Genomic DNA, 22,498 nt, shown 5'->3' with positions numbered 1-22,498 from the left:
TATTAATAAATCATACAGTATACTGATACTGATCTATGCTGTACACTACAAAACTATTAAATTAGTTGTATGTAATGTACACTGTAATTTGATTGCACGTAGACATAAAAAATGTTGTTTGGTTCCCCATTTTGAATTGTCCATTTGAAATTGAAATGGCATTAAATCTCTGTATTAATAAATCATACAGTATACTGATACTGATCTATGCTGTACACTACAAAACTATTAAATTAGTTGTATAGTTGTTTAACATGTAATGTACACTGCTACAGTAGGAGCAGTAAACGTTTTATGACTACCATTACTTTTTAACTTAAAGATTAGCAACACTTTTATAGTACGAGTAATTAAACAGCAGCCAGTATTATTTTACAATGGACAGTACTTCCGTTGTACACTTCTATTCAGGCGACACCCATATTAAGCGACACGTTATGGAGTCCTTAAATGACTGAATTGATTTGACTAAAAAAAATTAAATTATTATTAGCATTGGAAAAAAAAGGCTTAAGGCCAATTTATACTGTACACAGACAAGCGGTAACGGTAAGCAGAAAAACCGTGTAGCTTGTCCCACATAGAATCTGTATCTATCCTGAGTGGAAACAGTCCGTCCCATCGTGTTGTGTGTAAATGGTCATAAAGAATAACATAGATTCTATATTTCTTATTACCGTTATTGCTTGTCTGTGTAAATTGGCCTTAAGGAATTAAAATTCAATTTTCATTCCAAATAAATTTCATTATCGAATAAATTTTCATGATCATCACTTGTATACTATAGTTTAACTAAACTATAAAACTAGTTTGACAAAAGAACTGTGATGTGCCCAAATATGGTACTGATACGACAACATCATCATTTTGTCCATACTGTAGACAAAGCTTAAACCTAATATTCCTACTTCTAATCAAAATATTTAAAATTATTATTTCACTGTGAAATATATTAAAACTATAGTATTCTAAGGAACTTGATTTTTTTATCTTTTCAGATGAGCGTGAAATGGTACAGAAGAAGACGTTCACAAAATGGGTGAATTCGCATTTGCAACGCGTGTCCTGTCGTATCGTCGACCTTTACACAGATCTACGAGATGGACGCATGTTGATACGTCTTTTAGAAGTTCTTTCTGGAGAAAGATTGGTATGTATGATATCTGTGTTTTAAATGTAAATTGTATAAGCCTATTATTATTAGTAAATTACCTTCCATCAATAGACTCTTGTATGTAATTTTTCTGGACGAAAGTGGGCGGGGACATCCATCTTTTAAGTTGCCCATCCAGCCTAAGGCTTATTTTAACCACTCACTGGATTCCATAAAGTACTAACTTATTTTAATACCCACCAGTAGCTGTTTGCAGTGCCATATGAGTGGTCACTGTCTACAGATCATGAGCAGCCCAATGCAACCACCCAGATTGGAAGGCACTGGCTGTTTAAAGCTCTGTCTACACTATAAAACTAGTTTGACAAAAAAGTGTATGTGCCCAAATATGGTAGTAGTATACCCAAATATGGTAGTGATATTATGACATCATCATGTCCATATATGGGCACATCAAATAGTATTTAATTATACTTACACTATATAACCAAGGAGAACTGAAAATTATTTTAAAAACCTGTGAAAGTATGTTATTACAGTAATAAGAATTCCCAAAGGTCAATTAAGTTGTTACCAAAGTGATTGACCTCGAATATTGTGTTTATTATTTGACACTCTCCATTGATCATGCTATTTTGAATTTTTAAGAATTAAACTGTAAAGAAGAAGAATTTAGATGTAAGGTATTCTCTGTGGGTTTTCCTTTAGCTTTGGGCGTGCTTTTGCTACTAAGACTTTTCCATTTTCTCTTCTGGTCAAACAGGTCAAGGGTTAAAAAATAAATGGTAGGAATTATTATTTAATAATTCCATAAGTTTATTATCAATGTCAATGATTGCCTGGCCATATAATAATATTATAATACAGTATTGTATGAACTATCCATATTGCTGGATTCAATGAGGCATGACCAATTGCAGATGAGATAGACTATTTAATTTGTTAGGAAATTAGAATTGCATACATTAAAGTGGTTTCAATAAGGTAATTAATATATAGATAGTGAACAAAATAGAAGTAATTTTGTGTATGTTTCATAGTGGTTTTAAAATAAAAATATATCATTTACGATAATATTTTCTGTACTACAGTATTAAATGTATACTGTAGTATTGCATGCAGCAAGTAAAGCCTAAATTAAATTAACGAAACAAACTACAGTTTATTAAAATTGATTTTTGCGAAGACATTACCTTACAACGATGTGCAGTACATGACTACATTGATTGAGGCCCTAAGGAGGCAGATTCCGTCATCTTAATAATCAGTGTAGGCCTCTGAATACTGCTGCATGTTACATGTTTTCTGATTGCTTGATGGGCCACAAAAGGTGTCAGACTGAATGATCCGTCTTTAAAAATAAAATTAGCTACGGTAATTTCTGGAACTTTTGGAATTTGAGAACGTGATGGCAATGTACCCATTGCTTATGCATGGTTCAATGTAATTCTTACGAAGGCCAGAATATTTTGTTATTAAATCAACCATACCTCTAAAGTGTATTCTTTTACCTTAGCTAACCTACTACAGTACCTGTTGACTTGTTGTTTATGAAAGATGGTCTTTGTAGTTTTACATTTGAACAGAAGCTGACTGCACGTTGCAGCGTTCACAGAATGCAAACAAATTAGGTTGTCCACAGGGCAACCAAGGTCTAAAATTTGGTTGCCCAACAATTTTTTTATTCCCTTCAGTATTTTTTTTTTGCTCTATTTGTTTACTGTACCTTAAACTTGCTGTAAAAGTTGGGTACTTAAAAGGTTGAAGAGCTTGATTTTATTTTTAGTTTTTATTGGGATGAACCTTTCTTTTTAATATAATGTTTTGGTGGCCGCTAGAACCTCTTGCGACTGATTCTGTAAGCACACTAATAAAACTTTACCTGTTATTGTTAATTAATTGTTCATAAATTACATAAACATGGTAGAAAAAGGTTGGCATGGCCCCATAGAACGTCATAATGTGAATGAAGCTTTTAAAAACAATCACATTGAAGCTGGATATTAACTAAAGCTTGATACAAGACATGTAATTGTAAGCAATAAAAACAGACAAAGTATTTTCAGTATGTAGTCGGTATACATGTACAGTACCAAACAGTATAGGACCATTATGTAAATGTTTTGTTTTCGTCGAAACCTAGTATACAATGTTTACTTTGGATTTCTTAAAGAAAAGGCTTAGGTTGATAAAGATCTTTTCATAATAAACATCCCATTTTAAAGTTTGAATACAATTTTAATAGCCAACTGGAATGCCTAAGGCAAAATGTGTAGGCTTGTAAAGTACGATAGTTTGGTATTTTATTCAATTTTAATGTGAAAAGATATAACAATTCAACAAGGAATGTGATTTGAGAAGGGTGAATGGCTGCCTACCTGAAACGACATTTAATATCCAACTTGTTATTTTGATGTTCATTCATGCGTGCAACATCATTTTTTGCAAGAGAGGTATACCAGATTGAGATTCTCACCGACTTGTTTTGATTTCCTACGCAAGTTATGTTATGACAAACGTCAATTTTGTTGACACAGTTTTCAGTTGGTTTTACCCAGGGTTGTCTACCCATTTTGAGAATGGTTTTTCCTTACATACTGTATGCTCACCCAATGCTATATAAGGCCACGCCCTTTGAATATGAATGTAATGGGCTATTTCAAAAATGGTTTTTCAACAAGATTTATTTAAAGGAAAAAGCTAAGATTGATAGAACTTTTCATAAACATAACAACATTTTTAGAATGCTTTTTAAATCCTGCATAAACTTTGTCATGATGACACTGCCAGTTGGAAATGTACAGAGTAATCAGTATGGTATGAACCCTAAGTGGCCCTCCAACGCTGGAGGCCTCAAGCGTTTTTAGCCCTTTTTGACATATTTTAATGCCTGTTTTTTTCATCTGGGTTTAGCTAGTTAGTGCTCATACTGTAGCGCCACTGAGAGTACTACAGGTATTTTAAAAAGATACAATTGGTTTCTTCATTTAAACCATTGATCTTTTTACCTAACAATAAAAGTACCATTAAAAAACATGTAACAGTACAGTGTACTGTGATACGATTGAAATACAATTTTAAAAGGATTTAAATAGGTACTTCACATGCCTTTTAAATACCAAAATACTGTAACAAAAAAACATAAAGAATGTATACAGGTAGTTGTACTTTTAATAAGAAGTGGTATAGTATGTCCTTTTGAAACACAAAATATACACTGTGTAGAAATTCCAGTAATTTCTTTGTGCGTTATTTAGAATTTATGCCTATATTTGTTTATTGGGGCTCAGAGGTAATTTACTTCTTGCAATATAAAAGTATACATTGATGTACTTTAGCTTAGTTAAAATAAACTCTAACTTTATTATCAATAGAACTCTTTTTAACATTTCTATAAAAATAAAATTGTATCAAAAATGTTTTCAAAATCAGAAGGCATGACACTTTTAACTGTATAAGAAAATGACTGGATTTTGGTTTGTAATTTGAGTATTACATTTGAATCATTTCCTGGTTGCTTATGGTTCACATAAAATGGGTGTTACAAAGTTTGGGTACAGTTAAAATTCCTTTAGTCTGAATGCAACATTGTATAAAATCTCTTCACTCTCGGGCATTGTAAAACGGTTCCAAGATAACATAATCTTCATAATCCGTTTTAGTTTGCAATGACGCAGAATATACCATGAAATTATTTATTAAAGTGTAGTGGAATAGTACAGTATGTACTGTACACTAGTTTTATAGGAATCATTGAAAAGTTTAAAATTTGAACTATAGTAAACTGAAGTTAACAGTTTAAAAAAGATGGAAAAATGTACAGTATTTGACTAATTCTGGCATGGATTAATTGATAAAATTATAGTATTACACTGTCCAGTTTTAATGAATCGCTTCTCTTCCCCTTCCCCCTTCTCAATTAGTACAGTAATGTTTGTGTTCAATTGTATGCAGTACAGTACCACCCATTCTATAAACATAGTACAGTACAGTTTAAATTCAATAGTTAATTAGAAATAGTTGTACACCTATATTGATAATGGAATGTTCCACAGACAGTATTATTATTATTACAGTATTATTGATTTGTTGTTGAACATAAATTATAAAGCAAGAAAGAAATCAATATTACAGTTAAAATTTTAAAGTTGAATGGTCCTTTAAAATATATATATACTAATTATTTTAGTCTCAGAGATCCGTATAAAATTGCTTAACATTGTAAATTTAAAAGATTACCAGCATAGTAGTATTGTACAGGTACCTGGAATACAGTAATTAAAATCAATATTGTTATTAATATAAGAATCAATATACATATTGGAATATACAGTAGACTGGTTGTTGTACAGTTATGTTTAAATGTCTGGTAATAGATTATTATAAATAGCATAATTGCACGTAATTATCTGATTTTAGCATTTAATAAATTAAATTCACGGACCTCGTCATTTGTTTATGAATTTATAATAAATTATTTTGACAATTCAGACTGCCTAGTGTCATCAGTACATTTGATAATTTATTACTTTATGAATCAACTAATATCTCTGATAACATTTTAATGTAATAAACATACTCTGTAGTAAAGCTATTAAGTATTATTCGAATTATGTCTAAAAGTAATAGTATGTAAAAGATCGTGTACAGGCCAATACTAGGAAAGAATCTTCTTTCCTTCTTTCCTTGATGAGTTCAGATCTGCATGTCTACCCAGTATAATTTCTACAATGCTGAGGGGTGTTTACACGTACAGTACTAAGGCTGGCGTACACCTTTGCATGTAAACTAGGCAGGTCTCTCTCTACGCCACGCTACAAACCCCATCTTAACTAACGCTACGGATCTAACTCTTGTAATGCTTGAATGGTTTTGACCATATTTTATCCACTCAGCCATATTACTATTTCACCACCCCTACTAATAACATTCTTTATCTTTTAAGTATAATATACAGTACCTGGTTTTAGTATGATTAAATTCTTAGGACTTTGTATACATTAAATAATTATAAATTACATGGAGTTAAAATTCGTACTACATAAACACTGAAATATGAATAATCATAAATTATTATGACATTCTTCAACAGAATAGTGTCTGTTTATTAATTTATTACGTTTACAAACTATGTTTAGCATAGAAATTAATGCTTATATTAAGTTATTAATGTAATTTATTGGGGAATATTGAGGAGTCTAGTTTTATACCATAGTATGCAGTCATAATTATTAATTGCATATTTGATGGTAGAATTTCATAGAATATGTAGGTCTCCTTGTGTAGTTAAATTGGAAATGCATAAAGAGAAACATTAAACCATTGAACATTGATTTGAAGTGAAGAGATTGGAAAATCAGCAATGAGAAGAACTGAGATTCAATCTTAGATAGTCTGCTTAATATTCAGTACATGCTGAAAACAATAATAGTGAAAAGTAAAAAACAATTTATCCTCAATCCATTGAACATGGAAGATAATTGCTTAGTTTTAAAAAGGATTCTTTATCTTCGTTTGTTATTTCACTTATGCTTTTTAGTTATTTTTACAATGGTTGAAATGATCGGGAATGTTTGTTAAAAGCTATAGAGACTACATGGCTGCATTTCAACCAAGATGGGAGCCTGTGTGTTTGTCAGTACAAAACTAAAGACCTGTGTGGTTAAGTTTATGCCCCTTCCCACATTTCTCGTAGGTGACATATGAATTTATTTCCAATTTTTTAATTTCTTTCCTGCAGCGGTGTACTGTATAATCATCCCCATTACTGTAGCTTTTTAAGCTGCAATGTTTCAGGCAAAATGCTACAATACTTACAGCATTCTTTATTCATAACATTTTAGTTTGTATTCATAGGATTTACTATTTAGAATCATGTCCAGGGGCATGTCTTGTTTTTGTATACATCTACTGTATCTTGACATTTTATTATTTAAAACACTACAGTATTCTGTTTAAATGCAGCAGTGTTTAATTGTGGTAGTCTGTTTTGTGCATAACTTACCTGGATAAACTGACACAGGCCCTGTTCTTTCTGAGAGAGAAAGAGCTGAAACTCTTGAAGCAATGTTTAATGATTCTTAACTGCACTATTTTAGTGATGTCCCATTGTGATACTATTTTGAGTTGGTATCAACATTCTGAAATATTTCTTTGTTTAAAGCCCCATTCCCTATGTTTTTTAGATCTAATTTAAGATCACAAACTATATTTAATGTAAAAATAATACTATATGGTCCTATTGCGATAACTTTTTTCGTCTTTAAACGGTTAAAAATGTGAAAAATAAATCGATTTTAATAATTATAGCGGCCCGCTATAAATCCCAAAATGCATTGCGCGCGGATTGATATTGTTGTTTTTCACCTGTAATTCGCCCACTTTTCGATCGATCGTGAAGCCAAAACAAATGGAAGACTCCTAACTTTTCAGCGAAAATACCGGGTTTTCCCCAATTTGTATCAACGGAGTCTGGCAAAAATAGAAAGACAATTAATGCAGCAACTATACAACGTCAGGCTAGGTATATAGCTAGCGTACGATGTTCGTACGTTACCGATGTTTACCAGCTAGGCCTACAAAACTAAGCCTAGCTAGGCTAGGCCTGAGACCGTCCACGAGAGGTCGATCGCCGCGAGCTACTTAGGTAGTGCATTGTTTCTCACTTTTTATCATAATTTACCATAAAACGTACATTTAAGACGAGGAATGACATGGTTTAATGTTTTTAAAGTGATATATATGTATTATTTTCCAAAAAACGTCCAAAATTGCAGGGAAGGGGTCTTTAATACAGTAGTAGTATATCATACTACCCTGTATCAGGTCAATATTTCATAAACTTTGACCTGTGACCTACTAAATATGTATCGATTAAAAATAATAAATTGCACTAAATAAAAATGAAATGTCTATATATTTATTTGGTTTTATTCTTAATTGCATACAGAGTGATATAGTTGTATTATGTGTTGACTAATTGTTCACTATCAGATGGGCTTTTAAGCTGTATTGTATCCAGCTTATCACTCTCTGGGGAGCTGATCCATGGTATTTCACACTATTATCAGATAATACCAAACTATTTAGTTGTTCAAGCATCACGTTTTTTAATTGACATTTTAGAAGATGCTAAATTGACGTTTTAAAAGATTCTAAATTGACGTTTTAAAGGATTCTAAATTGACGTTTTAAAGTTGATGCTATCTACAGGTATAGAATTTGCGAAGATATGCATCTTCTCTATTGTGATAAAAAAAAAAGAGATATCATTTTTTAACATGCATTGGAATATTAAGCTCTATCTCAATATTTTAGTTGCAATACTGTAAATGTAAAAAATGTAATACATTTAATTTTCTATTCCTTCTTGCCGCCTTCCACCAAAATTAATGACCATATCATCTGGATATTTTTCAAACCGAACCGATTCATGTTTCAATGTTGTCCAAAATATTAGTATGCATGATAAACAAATTCATGAAAAACATGCACCTAAAATGAATTGGAAACCCATTCATAAAGCTTAATTATGCAGTGTTTCGTCAGGTGAAAACTCATCGTTTGCAACCAATTAATAAATTACCGGCTTTAATGGGACTGTATAGAATTGGATTAGTTGCTTTTCTTCATGATGCCATATGCTTGCATAATTTGCTGTTTACATAAGAGACTTAAACAAATAATATTAAATGTGAATACAGACCCCTGCTGTAATGGAAACCCCTTTGGAATTTTTATTCATTGCCAAATTTCTAGGAAATTTTTTTTAGTGAAATTAACATTTTCATTTTTTTCAAATCATAATATTTACAACTATAGGAAGCTAATGTTTAATATTAAAACATACAATAACATTAGAAAAAATTAGATACATTCTTTATTTTGATAGTTGATGATGATCAGTTTTTTTACAAAATCTTCTGGATTTTTCAATAATTACAATTGTATTTATCACAACATTCTGTAATGTACACATTTTACAAACCAAACTAATTATGTACAGTATTAGCAAACTATAGTTGAAGGTCTATTCACATTTAAATTGTGTTACAATTAATAAAAGATAAAATCAATAGTCAAATAAAAGGTCTGAAATGTTTATTTTGAATACATTTTAAAAGCTAGTGGTATGGAATGCCAGCCAGTGTAATAATCTTCATGTTTGTAAACATAATGCTGGTATAAAACTATGTTCACAGCCCAAGCCCGATTTTGGTCCTATTGTATGGCCGGAGAAGACACCACCTATTTATACACATACGGTAAATTTGTACGGAATGTGTGTGAACGGTTATATTCTTAAGCTACAGTATGTCTACACTATCAAACTTGATGTGACAAAAAGAGTGTGATGTGCCCAAATATGGTAATGATATGCCCAAATATGGTAAAGGTGAGTTTGATAGTGTAGACAGGGCTTTAAACACCGTTGTTTATCCAGCTACTGCACTTAAATTCAGTCTCAATGTGAACGAGTCGTCTGTATCATATATACAGTAGTATTTAATATAACAATTGTGGGAAAACTATTCAGGCCACTAACAGAATCAATCAGCAAATCTGTTGTTATTATCACATGCTAAGTGAAGCTTACATATTGTAGACATCCTTAATGTATGTTGACATTTATGCTGACTTTGCATTTTTATTAACTCATCTTGACTATAGGATGCCTACTTATGATAATAAGAAGCTATTTATATCACTACAGTTTGATATTATACCACCTTATTTTTTGCGTTTTGACATTGGCCTACATTTCCCACATAAGAAAATGAAAATAAATAACGTTTTACAATAAAAAAAGCAATGGTAATAAAAGCAAAATGTAAAAAAACGTTTGCTACCATGTGCTGTATGCATAAACAGGTTTTAGAATAAACACAATTTAGTTACAATAACCTCTGTAGAATAATAATAATAATAATAATAATAATTTTGACATGATCTTTTAATCACTGTACCATAGTATATAATTTTCAAAATATTAATTCTTTGGAATCTGTTTAAATACGATAAGTAAATTCCAATCAAATAGTAGATGGACAAACGCATTATCATTAAGAGCCGAATTGAAGACGATAGACTGTCATGACAATGAAGCGTAGGAATAAATGGGAACCCAACAACATAACATCAACACTGCGTGATTTGTTCCGCTCGTTAACTCACAAAATTGGATTTTTAAAATCGTTTTAGTTTTTTGTTACGAAACTTAAATTATGTAGGTTGCTACAGACAGTTGGAAAGAAATAATGTCAATGATGATTTTGTTTATTACTTTTAAGCTATAATGAAATATAATATAAAAATAAATTATTTATAATTCATAAATATAACTAAAATAACAAATATACTGTACACTATTAAAATATTATTTAAACCTTGATCTACATTATATTAATTTATTAAATCAATATTTTTATTAAACGGCCACTCAAAGAAAGATGTTATTTATGTTTATGGACATATCAAATGTGCATATTATAATTTTAAAGTATCTTCATCAAATTGATGTCATGGAACGTTGTGAACGATTCCCAGGAAGAATTAATTTGATTTTCCCCATCTACTCAGTCTAGTAGAAGGTGTGTGATAACTAACACAGTTCATTGCATTCTCGCATAACAAATAAGCTTTTGAGACTGTCCCTAACTAATATTATGAATATTCATTAGGTGAGTCATGCTTCATCTCATTGCTGATCTCTTTCAAAACTTATTTGAATTCAACCGTTTCTTTATTTCACTTTGGATTTAATGGATATAACAAAAATATTTATAATGACTCAATAAATGCTATCTTTAATAGCCAAATTAAATGAAAGAATATTTTAATAGGAGGCATGTTTTGGGTTGCCGCAAAATCAACAATTTTTTTATCGACAACATAGAACTGAATGTACTGAAAACACTAAATAGAGTTGGACCCCTCCTTTTGAACACCACAAACATTAAGGGGACACTTTCCCTATAATAGAGGTTCTGCTGTATCTAGTGTTGGTAATATAATATCAACTACTGTGTTTAATTATTTCCTTTATGGTTGTTCCACCCACTTGTCCTCTCTAAACCCCATAAGTCATGTATTGCAAAGTGATTTGGTTTGATTTAAACAGGTTTTTGTCGGACTATGGAAGTTATGAAGACCCTATATTCATGTAATGATTACATATTTAGGTTATGTATCTGTCTATGTCGTTTTGTACAGGAAATATGTTATTTTCTAGGCCTTGACATTGTCAGTTCGTTTTCCAAAGTGTCTTTTTAATATAATTCAGTTATTACATTAGGTTATTTTTTATTAATAATCATCAGTTTCTCTAATAAAATCTATTAAGCTCTGTCTACACTATCAACTTTTTTTAAAAACATGAATGATGTCATAAACTACCATATTTAAGCATATACGGTTTTACTGTATTCTTCTTAAGCTCTGTCTACACTATCAAAAAATGTGATGTGCCAATTATATTGACATGATGATGTCATATCACTATCATATTTGGGCACATCACTACCATATTTGGACACTTTTTTTGTCAACCTAGTTTGATACAGTAGTGTAGATTGATAATTTAAGTACAAGATTGTTTGTAAACATAGTAAATTATTCTAATGATAATGATTGTAATCCTGATAATGATTAGGATCCTGACAATAACGACTATGATTCTTATGGTTAAGATTATTCACAACAATGACAATTGTTTGACAGCATCAGAAAGCTAATTTTCAAACTTCATTCTCTATCACGCAATTCTTATAAGCAAACGATCCATAATAATTATTCCGCAGGGATGCCAGACATATTGCAAACACTGTGTTTTTCATAAATATTCAATGTAATTAGCAACATACAATTTTCGTCGTTATAAGTTGTCGCAATTAACGCAAGCTTCTGCGTTATACATTAATAATGGTTTTGGCTCCCTCGGTACCCACGTCTTATTGCAAAAGATGTTGTGAATCGTAATCATGTTAATGGTAAAATACTAATTAGGCATCGACTATTGAAACATAATGTTTAAATTGAAGTGTATCCATATTTCTCAAACAGACAGCTGGTTTTAAAATTATTACGTCTAAATATAAATTTTGGTAAATGTTATTATTATTGCAGGCCTTGCTTTTTAAGGCGAGTAAGTGCGATCACTCACCTAACACACTCCTAAACTGCCCTTGAGGAGTGCGATTTACAACACGCCTAGATTTGGTATACTTCTAGCTACACACGAACATACAAAACGCACACCTACAGGACCCCTGAATGTATTGACGAGTGCAATTTGTAGCACACCTATGATTTTCAAAAGACACGGCCTGTTATTGTGTGATTGTAACATGAAATAAATAAATTACTCTGTAGTGTAATGTATGTAAATCTCTGGCATACAATGAAACCACCCCTATAGTAAGCCCACCTACAAATTGATCATGTGAATCTCTAGTTTTTAATCCTCGGTTATAAGCTCATGTCAGGTAGACATACATCTATGTCAGTTCAGTTTTGATCATAATAATATATAGTGGCACTATACAAAAGTATAGATTATGAAGAGAATCCACATGATCCCTTTAACACTGCTGTCTAAATATAACCCACTTAATAAAATATTACGATTCTAGAAACCATTAACACTAGCAGTTCGACCTCGTATGTGGCTAACATCCGCAAAATATCAAAAAGTATACATGTTTTATGAATGTCGATATAAGTAATGTATACGCCGGATTTTAAAGCTTAACAACTAAATAAAATATACAGTAACACTATTTTTTATGCAATTCAAATCATAGTACTTGCTTTCAAAAGAAATAACCACAATTGTACTTAAACTGGTTCAACTCAGAAAAATACAATACATGAACACTTAGGGCAGGCTTATTATACAGTATAGTGTTTTTATTTGTTACTTAAATACAGAAAAATATAATGCAAGAACACTGGGACAGGCTTAGACTTTTATGTGTGGTTTAATGTTATCTAAAGTAAATATTACAGTGCAATACCACCTTCAATTCAAAGAAAAACACTTATCACAGTTCTTTTATACTCATTATCAATTTACAGTAGTATGAATATCAGTAAAAATAACAAACAAAGCTAAAAATTAATATGTTGTAAGTTATGATTTTAATATGTCAGTATAAGAAAATATAATTATAATTTTTTATTTGTTGCGCCAATAAAATTTTACTAAATCAAATTTGCATACAGTACTTTTCAAGTGGTTTTTTTTAAACAAATTTGTGTGGGCGTTATTATTGTCGTAATATTTATTGGTCATGGTTGACTGCATCGTGTTAAGTGGTGTTTGTCTGTGAAGTTTATGGGGGGACTAATAAAAACTGTTAATATTATGTCGTCAAATTGGCCATTATATATTTGTGTAATAAATAGGTCTATTTATTTTCATTTGTCGTCCAATAAATCTAGCTATTGAGCTAAATTTAATTTTGAATGATGAATTTCATTTTATATATAGTTTTTATACTGGTTTAAGAAGAAATATTATCTAGACTTGGTTACATGTCTAAATCTCAAATTTGTAATAACTCATACTCATATGGTCTACTAAGATGCATTATATCAATACTATGAAGTATGATAATTTTAGCAATGTTGTTGTTTAATAATATGATATGATAACAGGAATATAAATGCTATCCCAAGACATACAACAATGTGTTGTTTACCTGTTACAAACTATAGACAGCCAGTTATTGTCTCAAACACAAAGAGTTTCTTCAAATGTGACATTTTATAATGTAAGCCGACAAAAAGTTAGGTCATGTTATCAGTCTTCTAAACCTAGAAACAACGAAAACTGTGCCGAGGTTGGAAGCAAGGAATCACGTCCCACCCTTCCCCCAGCATGCATATAATGACATAGTCGCAAATTGAAAGCTCTGTATTAATTAATATGTAGGAGAGAACTCTCCAGGTTTCGATAATGGAAAGTAAATATATATTTGTTCTTCTTGTTATTTACAGCCAAAGCCAACAAAGGGAAAGATGAGAATCCATTGTTTAGAGAACTGCGACAAGGCACTGAAATTCCTGAAGGAAAAGCGTGTACATCTGGAAAACATGGGATCACACGACATCACTGATGGGAATCATAGACTCACTCTAGGTCTAATATGGACCATCATCCTTAGGTTTCAGGTAAGAACAGTGACGAGTGTGTTTTAAGCTCTGTCCACACTATCATATAAGTTTGACAAAAAAAAGTGTGGTCTGGTATGCCCAAATATGGTAGTGATATGCCCAAATATGGTAGTGATATGACATCATGTCCATATATGGACACATCACATTTTTTTGTCACAAAGAATTTGATAGTGTAGATAGAGCTTTGGAATATTGTGTCAGAATATTAAAGACAGCTTTAGATTTGTCACAACCTATGACATATGACATTCGTTGATTTGTTGTCAGTCATACAGTATTTCTTCGCAAAACAAAAGCTCCCCAATATTTGAAAGACACCATGTTACAAATGCAAAACCTTTTTTTGGCCCACCCGCAAATTACTTCTGTTCTCAATATTTGTACTAGCATAAAGGCCAATTTACACAGATGAGCGGTAACAGTAAACGGAAACCACCCGTCAGCTTCACGCTTTGTGTAAAGGTCCATAAGGAATAAAATAAATTCTGTATTTTTTTTCTGTTACTGCTCCTCTGTAAACATTGTCCTTTGAGTACAATACTACGAAATTTAAACATTATTTGATTAAAATTAACACTATTATTTTGACAGAAAGTAATGCATTAAGATTTACCTTAAAGCTACCCACTCCTTAATGCTGTCTTGCTAAGTTGTCATGTCAGACGGATATACAGTACACAGTGCACAATTTTATCTTCCATGTCTACTACTAGTAGTTACATAAAGTGTATTAGGAATACTTTTAACATGTTTTGAATGTCAATTGTTATTTTAATTTCAAACTAGATTCAAGATATTACAATTGAAGATGATGAGAGTGACGAGAAACGATCAGCAAAGGATGCCCTCTTGCTTTGGTGTCAGATGAAGACCGCTGGCTACAAGAATGTGAACGTCCGTAACTTCACAAACAGCTGGCGTGATGGTCTAGCGTTCAACGCCCTCATCCACAAACATCGTCCAGATCTTATTGAGTATAACAAACTTCAAAAGAGTCAACCAGTTTACAATTTGAACAATGCTTTCAATACAGCAGAACAGAAACTTGGGCTTGTGAAGCTCCTTGACACAGAGGGTTAGTATAAAGGGTCTTTCACACTTACCTACTGTAATTGATTGGCTCATAACCGTATAGAGAGTATGAGAGAACAATGACACTAATGTAAATTCCCTCACAACCAGATTTTAAAATAAAGTCCTAAATTCAATCCTACTCTTTAAAATGTACATTAAACATTAGAGGGTATCTGGTTTAAACATAGAGTTATTATATATTATATTATACCTCCATTACCATGAAGATGGACCATCGAATATGACTGCATCATGTCGCCCATATCAAGTAGGCCAGTGTAGACCTTCTACATCTCATTTTATAAAAATAGTACTGCAATAAAAATATTGGTTTTCCATAAGATACTTAATTATTAATATTATTAATATTTTTGACCATTTAGGTGTTACTGCCCTGTTATCAACATTTTGTTGTTGCTTAGCTGACTTTTTAGTTGTATAATATCTCAATCGGTTTATGTAAGGGTTGACTGAAAATTACAGAACGTATTTTTTTTTTTGTCAAAATGGCAAAACAAATCTGGGTCTTTTTGGATCAATCTAAGCTAATTAATCTAAACAAATAATTAATACAACTTAATTTTGTTGTTTTTATTTCTTCAGATATTAACATCGATCACCCAGATGAGAAATCTATCATGACATACGTCGTAACATATTATCATTACTTCTCAAAAATGAAGACTGAGACGGTTATGGGTAAACGTATCACGAACGTGATGACATCGGTGCGAGAGAACGACAAACTCATCAAGGAGTACGAGAAGCTCACGTCAGACCTGTTACGATGGATCGAGCATACCGTTCAAGTACTGGGCGATAGGACTTTTGCCAATTCACTGACAGGAGTACAACAGCAATTGTTGGCGTTTAATTTTTACAGAACAGTGGAAAAACCACCCAAGTAAGTTCCTGTGTAATAGATTTGTTGTGAATTTTACAGTGAGGTAGCACTAGGCAACAACAAAGTGAGATGATTTAATGCAGATCCAAAAATAACATGAGTAATCATGTCGAACACAATACAATTTTTAAAATAAATTCTATTTTTAACAATAACATAACATAATATTTGTATGATGATATTTTAATATAGTTCTGTATGTAGTATTATGCATAGTTGAGCAAACGACCAGCTTCCAAATTGTTTTAACGCAACACAACCATTTATTTACAGGTTCATGGAAAAAGGCAACTTAGAGGTACTTCTATTCACCATTCAAAGTAAAATGAGAGCGAACAATCAAAAACCATATTTACCCAAAGAAGGAAAGCTCATCTCAGATATCAATAAGGTATGCATATTTAATTAAAATAGATTATCATAAGAAAATATAAATATAGTTTTTATAATCTGTACCTATAAACCCTCTAAACAATCTCCTAATCACTTGATTTGTTGTTTTTGGCCCTAAATAATGGGTACGTATACTAAATCGAATACATTACTTTATCTTTATCATTACTAATTATTTTGCAGGCTTGGGAAAAATTGGAAAGATCTGAGCATGAACGCGAGTTGGCACTTCGCCAGGAGCTTATTCGGCAAGAGAAACTAGAACAACTAGCTGAACGATTTGATCGCAAAGCTGCAATGCGAGAGGTCTGGCTCGGCGATAACCAGCGTCTGGTTTCCCAAGACAACTTCGGCTATGACTTACCGGCTGTGGAGGCTGCTGCCAAGAAGCATGAAGCTATTGAGACGGATATTAACGCGTACGAGGAACGCGTATTGACCGTAGTTGCAGTCGCTGAAGAATTGGAATCGGAGAACTATCATGATATAGAGAAAATTAATGTTAGGTGAGTATGTAGTGCTGATAAATAAAAGAAAATGAACGTTTAATTTCGCAATGGCTTTACCTATAATCCTATTTTGAATTTACATGACTTGAAGAAGAAAGCGCTTGCGATGTTGCACGTACTGCCAAGTTCAATTATTCATTTTTTATTTTCTTTATTTTGGATAGTACATCCATAAACAAACAAAAAGAGAAAAAATGTCACAAGGAAACAATAGCAACTACCACAAAAACAACCTAAAATATTAATTTGCAGCAACGCTGATGATATATGTTTTATTCCATTTCATCTTTAAACAGAAAAGAAAATGTTCTTCGTCTATGGGCCTATTTACTGGAACTTCTGAAGAATCGTCGATTGCGTCTTGACTACTCTCTGGAAATCCAGAAAATCTTTCAGGAGATGGAGCTTCTCCTGGACTCGATGGAAGAAACCAAAGGCCAGTTGTTGTCCGAGGATTATGGACGCCATCTCATGGATGTAGAAGATCTTCTGGAGAAGCACGCCCTTCTTGAAGCAGATGTTTCCGCCTATGGTGAACGTGTAAACATGGTGAACCAGCAGGCAGATAGGTTTGTGGACGAGAAGGGAGTGGATGGCACAGGTTAGTAGAACCACAAAATACTGTTTGAGATAACTAATGATAGGATTAAAATATACCTCTATGTCAAAAGTACTACCTAACTCCTTAGGGACGTACCTATACTTTATTCCCCAAAAAAAGATTTCTGTCTTGAAAAGCCAAAACACACCTCAAAACTGCTACAACATTGGTTCATGGCAAAAAAGGTTCAAGGGGGATGTGTGTATATGCTCAAGGAAGAATAAAAATTAATTTATCTTGTTGTAGGTTATACTCCTGTTGATCCAATGATTGTAAAAGAACGAATTGCCAACCTGGAAGAGAGCTACCAAGAGTTGCAGAATGTTGGCCACACTCGCAAAGACAACCTTAAGGAATCCTGCAAACTGTGGAAATTCTTCTGGGATCTTGCAGACGATGAGAACTGGATAAAGGAGATGGAACAAGTTCTGTCATCTGGCGACATTGGCAGAGATCTCACGAGTGTTAACCTCCTTCTTAACAAACACAAGGTATACTTATGATGCAGAAAATCTCTACTGTTTTTTAGAAAGCCATCCAGAAGCGTTAAAGAAAAACGTTAAATGTATTTGTAGTTTAAATAACTGTTTTTGTTCTTCTAGGCCTTGGAGCAAGAAATGTCTGGAAGACAGACCCAACTAGAAGGCAACATGAAGGCAGGAGAAGACCTTATCAATGAGGGTCACCGTGATGGTGACAAGATTAAGGCACGCAATGCTGACATACAACAGAATTGGGAGAAACTTACTGACCTTAGTCAGCAGAGGAAGAACCGTTTGAACGAAGCTACTGATATGTACCAAGTAAGAAGGACAATACATTGTTTCATTTGCTTAATTATTTTTTTTGCAGCAAATCAGCAGGTCACAGATAAAAAATTTGCTTTTGTGTGACTACCAGATGAAACCCATATCGCACATAAAACCAAAAATTTACAAGATTCCAGTATAGTCAATACGGTTTCATTAGGAAAAAACTGATTTTGGCAACAATAATAATTGCACTCTGTATATCTGTATTTTGTTATAATACTAAATCATAAATGTTAAATTTTTGTTAGTTCTTCGCTGATGCAGATGATGTTGATATCTGGATGCTAGACACTCTGCGACTAGTCTCCAGTGAGGACGTTGGCCATGACCAAGCTAGCACCGAATCACTCATCAAGAAACACAAGGTGACTATATTTAATTGTTGTCTTAAATAGAACCTACTTTAGTACAACTCAGAAAACGTGGCTTAAGCTTGGTTCGCACTAGGACGGAACGCAAGGACGAGGCTGAAACACAGTAAAATTCACCAATCAAAAGCGATTGATTATTGGAATTGGCGCTTGTAATTGGTCTTGTGTTGTGGGTTACGTGCGTTCTAGTGGGGACCAAGCTTTTAACATGAAATCATTTTTTAAAGACATGATGAAATCCAGACCATATGTGGAAATCAAAACTGCTCATTTTTTTATTGACATACTGCATCAAGTGTTTAATATAAGACCTTATAAATAAATCATTCCTACTGAAAATCATTTTTGCTCTCGCCATATTGGTTTATATTCGAAGTATTTTTAGATTGTCATTTAGCAAACATGCATCTCATACTGATAATAATCTACTTTATGCCTGCTACATCATTTAGTTTTATTGAATGTAAATATAATTTGTCATTTCCTAGTAATGCATGCATATTCATTTATATGGTAATTATACGTCTGTACTTTGTACCATTGGCCTGAGTTATATACAATATGTTAATCATCAGGGGTATGGAATACCCAGTGTCAGCTGAAATATTCCTGTAATGAATGAAAGTTGAAATAAAAAATAAAGAAAAGAAGAAACATTCCTACAGTGAAGCAAAAGATTTCCTATGATTATGATTCTAATTTAGGAAAGTTAATGTAATAGGTGAAATAAATATAGGTTTTACATTAAAATGGTGTACTCTTCTGTACACACTGTATTACAATTGAAATTCGGTTAATTGCAACTTCTTGTTGCAACCAATAGCATATCTTAACAGATAGTAGGAAATTTAAATTCTTTAGACAGGAAATTGGTTGCAGTTGCCTGTAACAGTGCTTTGTTCACAAAGAAAAACACAAAGGCTGAATAGAAAATAGCACAACAAAGAATCTGTGTAGCCTTTAAAACATAAACTGTTTGAAATTAAATAAATAAAACATCAATAATTTAGTTGATTATTTAATATCAAACTTAACAATTGTAGTAATTTTTCTTCAAAGTGAAAGTTTGAATTCAATAAAAAAAAAAAACTGTTCTCAGACGGGACTCGAACTCACGACCTGGATCCGGAAACTGTATTACGTTTGGCTTACTACTACCATTCTTGATTTCTTTTATTCCATTTGTACCTTATTAATCCATTATATAGTTATCCAATATTAACAATAACATCATTTTAATACCCGTTCAAACCAGATGAATGTAACTTTAAGCCCTGTCTACACTATCAAACTTTATGTGATGTACTCATATGGACATGATGATGTCATATCACTACCATATTTAAGCATATCATGACCATATTTGGGCACACCACACTTTATTTGTAAAACTAGTGTGATAGTGTAGACAGAGCTTTAGACTCATATTTCATGTATATTATTAATATCATGTACAGTATATTATTAATTTATCCTTTATAGATATCCCATAATAACATAGATATCATCATTTTAGCACATTAAATTGTTGCATGTTGAGCACATGTTTTATTGTTGTGTTTGCTTCATTTTCCTCATTTTCTAGGAATTTCTAAATATAGACGATTTAGAAGATGAAGTGAGTTTCCAGATAATATACAAATACCACTGTTTTGTTGCTTGTTCACTAACTTTATTAATAGGCTGGTTAAAAAATGTAACGGGCATAGAATAGATTTTGGGAAAGTACAATTCAAAAATGGTAATTTGGCCTTGTTCGGTCCAAATTGAATGCAGTATCTCTTTATATTTTAACTGCATGACTTTCAGATCCTAACATTACTAAAAAATGTAATGTTTTTGTTTGTAGTGGTTGTTGACGAATTTGATTAAAATGCATGTTATTTTGCACATAGAGCAGTTTATTCAGTCTCCAAGAATAAAGAATCTTTAATCTTAATTAGAAATGATTGACATTGACATCTAAATAGGTTTGATTCTGACAATCCAATCGGATTTTGCCATCCTTGCCTTTGAAAGTAGGTCATTATTAAATGTAGATCTATGCTGTTGGACAATAAGGTGCCAAACACTTATACTGAAGGCACTTTTGGCATTCCATAGTTGTCGTTTTTTCTATCTCTTCAATAGTACAGTAAATGCTTTCGTTGTGACCATAGAGATATTATAGTGAACTATAATATCTATGTTGTGACCTATGTTTTTTAATGCCTTTGTCCGGATGTTAGCAGCTTAATTGTGTAAAACTTTGTCTCCTCTTAGTGGCACTGTATTTGATAGCTTAATTTACATTGAATACAATGAGGCAAGATAAATAGTCCAGTTATAATGATGTGCGTGTCATAAACATTTTAAATTGACACATAAAATGACATGTTCTCCATTAGTAAGGTCAAAGGTCAAATGTGTCTTGTGCTAATATCTTGATGTTAATATTTTAGTGAAAACTAATTTATATTTTAAGTGCTTGCTTCTAAATGGATGTGCTGATATTAAGTACAGTTCATGCCATCTCTTCATAAGTGCAAAAAATGAAATTAAATTTTAACGTGAGCTTTCACAATGTGTTTTTGTAGGGAAAAAGCAGTTTAAAGTGGGCTTTCATGTTGCATTTTTGTAGGGAGAGTGCAGTTAATTTATTGAAATGTTACACTAATAATATTAATAATGTGGGATATCAAATTAATAAAACTGATGCAAATTTTCATATATAGTCTATAATATAAAGATAACTGAAAATGTATGTTTAGAAAGACTATATTATTTTAAAAAGTACGTTTTTTTTTTATTCGCACGAAGGCTTTGAATATTAAATATTTTGATTATTAATATTATATAATAATTTGGAATTAATGAATAAGAACACCGTTACTACATAAGCTTCCTATGAGAAAACAAAATATTTTTTTCACATCTTGCTGTTGGATGGTTTTTCCTTTTGAAATATAATCTATAAATTCCTTATCACAATTAGTTATTTGCTATTTCTATCTATTTAGAAAATGGTTCACTAATGTAATTTATTATATATTGTTAAATTTAATTGGTTAAAATGGAATATAAAGGATAGTGCCTGAGTTATTTTTCTATAATGTAAATATTTGAGCATTGTGTGCATGTTTCAACTCCCATCTAAAAAGCAACGCTAATGTATGATGTCATTGGGCATTGCACAATTTAGATGACCATTTTTTCGTCATACTCATAAAAGTATTTTCTCGTTGCAGATTATGACAACAGAATTGGACAACTACAGCAAGGTGATTGGAAGCTTGCACGAACAGGCTGATCAACTTGGTGATCAGGTAAAGCTAGAAATCCACATACATTTAAATGATAAAGAAATTGATCCAAATAGTTACAAAAATATGATTTTTTAAATAAATAAATATTACGTATTTAAACATTACTAATAGTGAATCTAGCTACTGTCTGTCCCAATATCCAAAGATGTCCCAATTAGAAGATCACAGACATGCACATGCTCTTATAAACATAAACTCTTACAGCATGTCATTGAGGATTGAGGATAATAGGATTT

General features: G+C 32.0%; 1 protein-coding gene across 3 annotated transcripts in view; it reads left to right on the top strand.

Annotated features, from left to right (window-relative positions):
* The window catches only part of LOC140061024 (spectrin beta chain-like), a 55,116-nt gene that overhangs the window by 10,030 nt on the left and 22,588 nt on the right, over positions 1-22,498 (top strand). For 2 of the 3 annotated variants that reach the window (XM_072107423.1, XM_072107424.1), the window contains exons 3-14: positions 999-1,150; positions 14,114-14,287; positions 15,080-15,368; positions 15,971-16,271; positions 16,545-16,662; positions 16,848-17,170; positions 17,470-17,774; positions 18,021-18,265; positions 18,377-18,577; positions 18,835-18,951; positions 20,543-20,575; positions 22,185-22,262. In XM_072107423.1, the coding sequence (XP_071963524.1) occupies positions 999-1,150; positions 14,114-14,287; positions 15,080-15,368; positions 15,971-16,271; positions 16,545-16,662; positions 16,848-17,170; positions 17,470-17,774; positions 18,021-18,265; positions 18,377-18,577; positions 18,835-18,951; positions 20,543-20,575; positions 22,185-22,262 (2,336 nt within the window). The remainder of the gene's footprint in view (positions 1-998; positions 1,151-14,113; positions 14,288-15,079; positions 15,369-15,970; positions 16,272-16,544; positions 16,663-16,847; positions 17,171-17,469; positions 17,775-18,020; positions 18,266-18,376; positions 18,578-18,834; positions 18,952-20,542; positions 20,576-22,184; positions 22,263-22,498) is intronic. The other variant, XM_072107425.1, reaches the window with a different exon arrangement.

This window comes from Antedon mediterranea, chromosome 10 (genome assembly GCF_964355755.1).
Source record: "Antedon mediterranea chromosome 10, ecAntMedi1.1, whole genome shotgun sequence".
Classification (NCBI taxonomy): Eukaryota; Metazoa; Echinodermata; class Crinoidea; order Comatulida; family Antedonidae; genus Antedon; species Antedon mediterranea.
The sequence above is the reverse complement of the archived record's forward strand: the minus strand, read 5'-3'. Positions and strand labels throughout refer to the sequence as shown.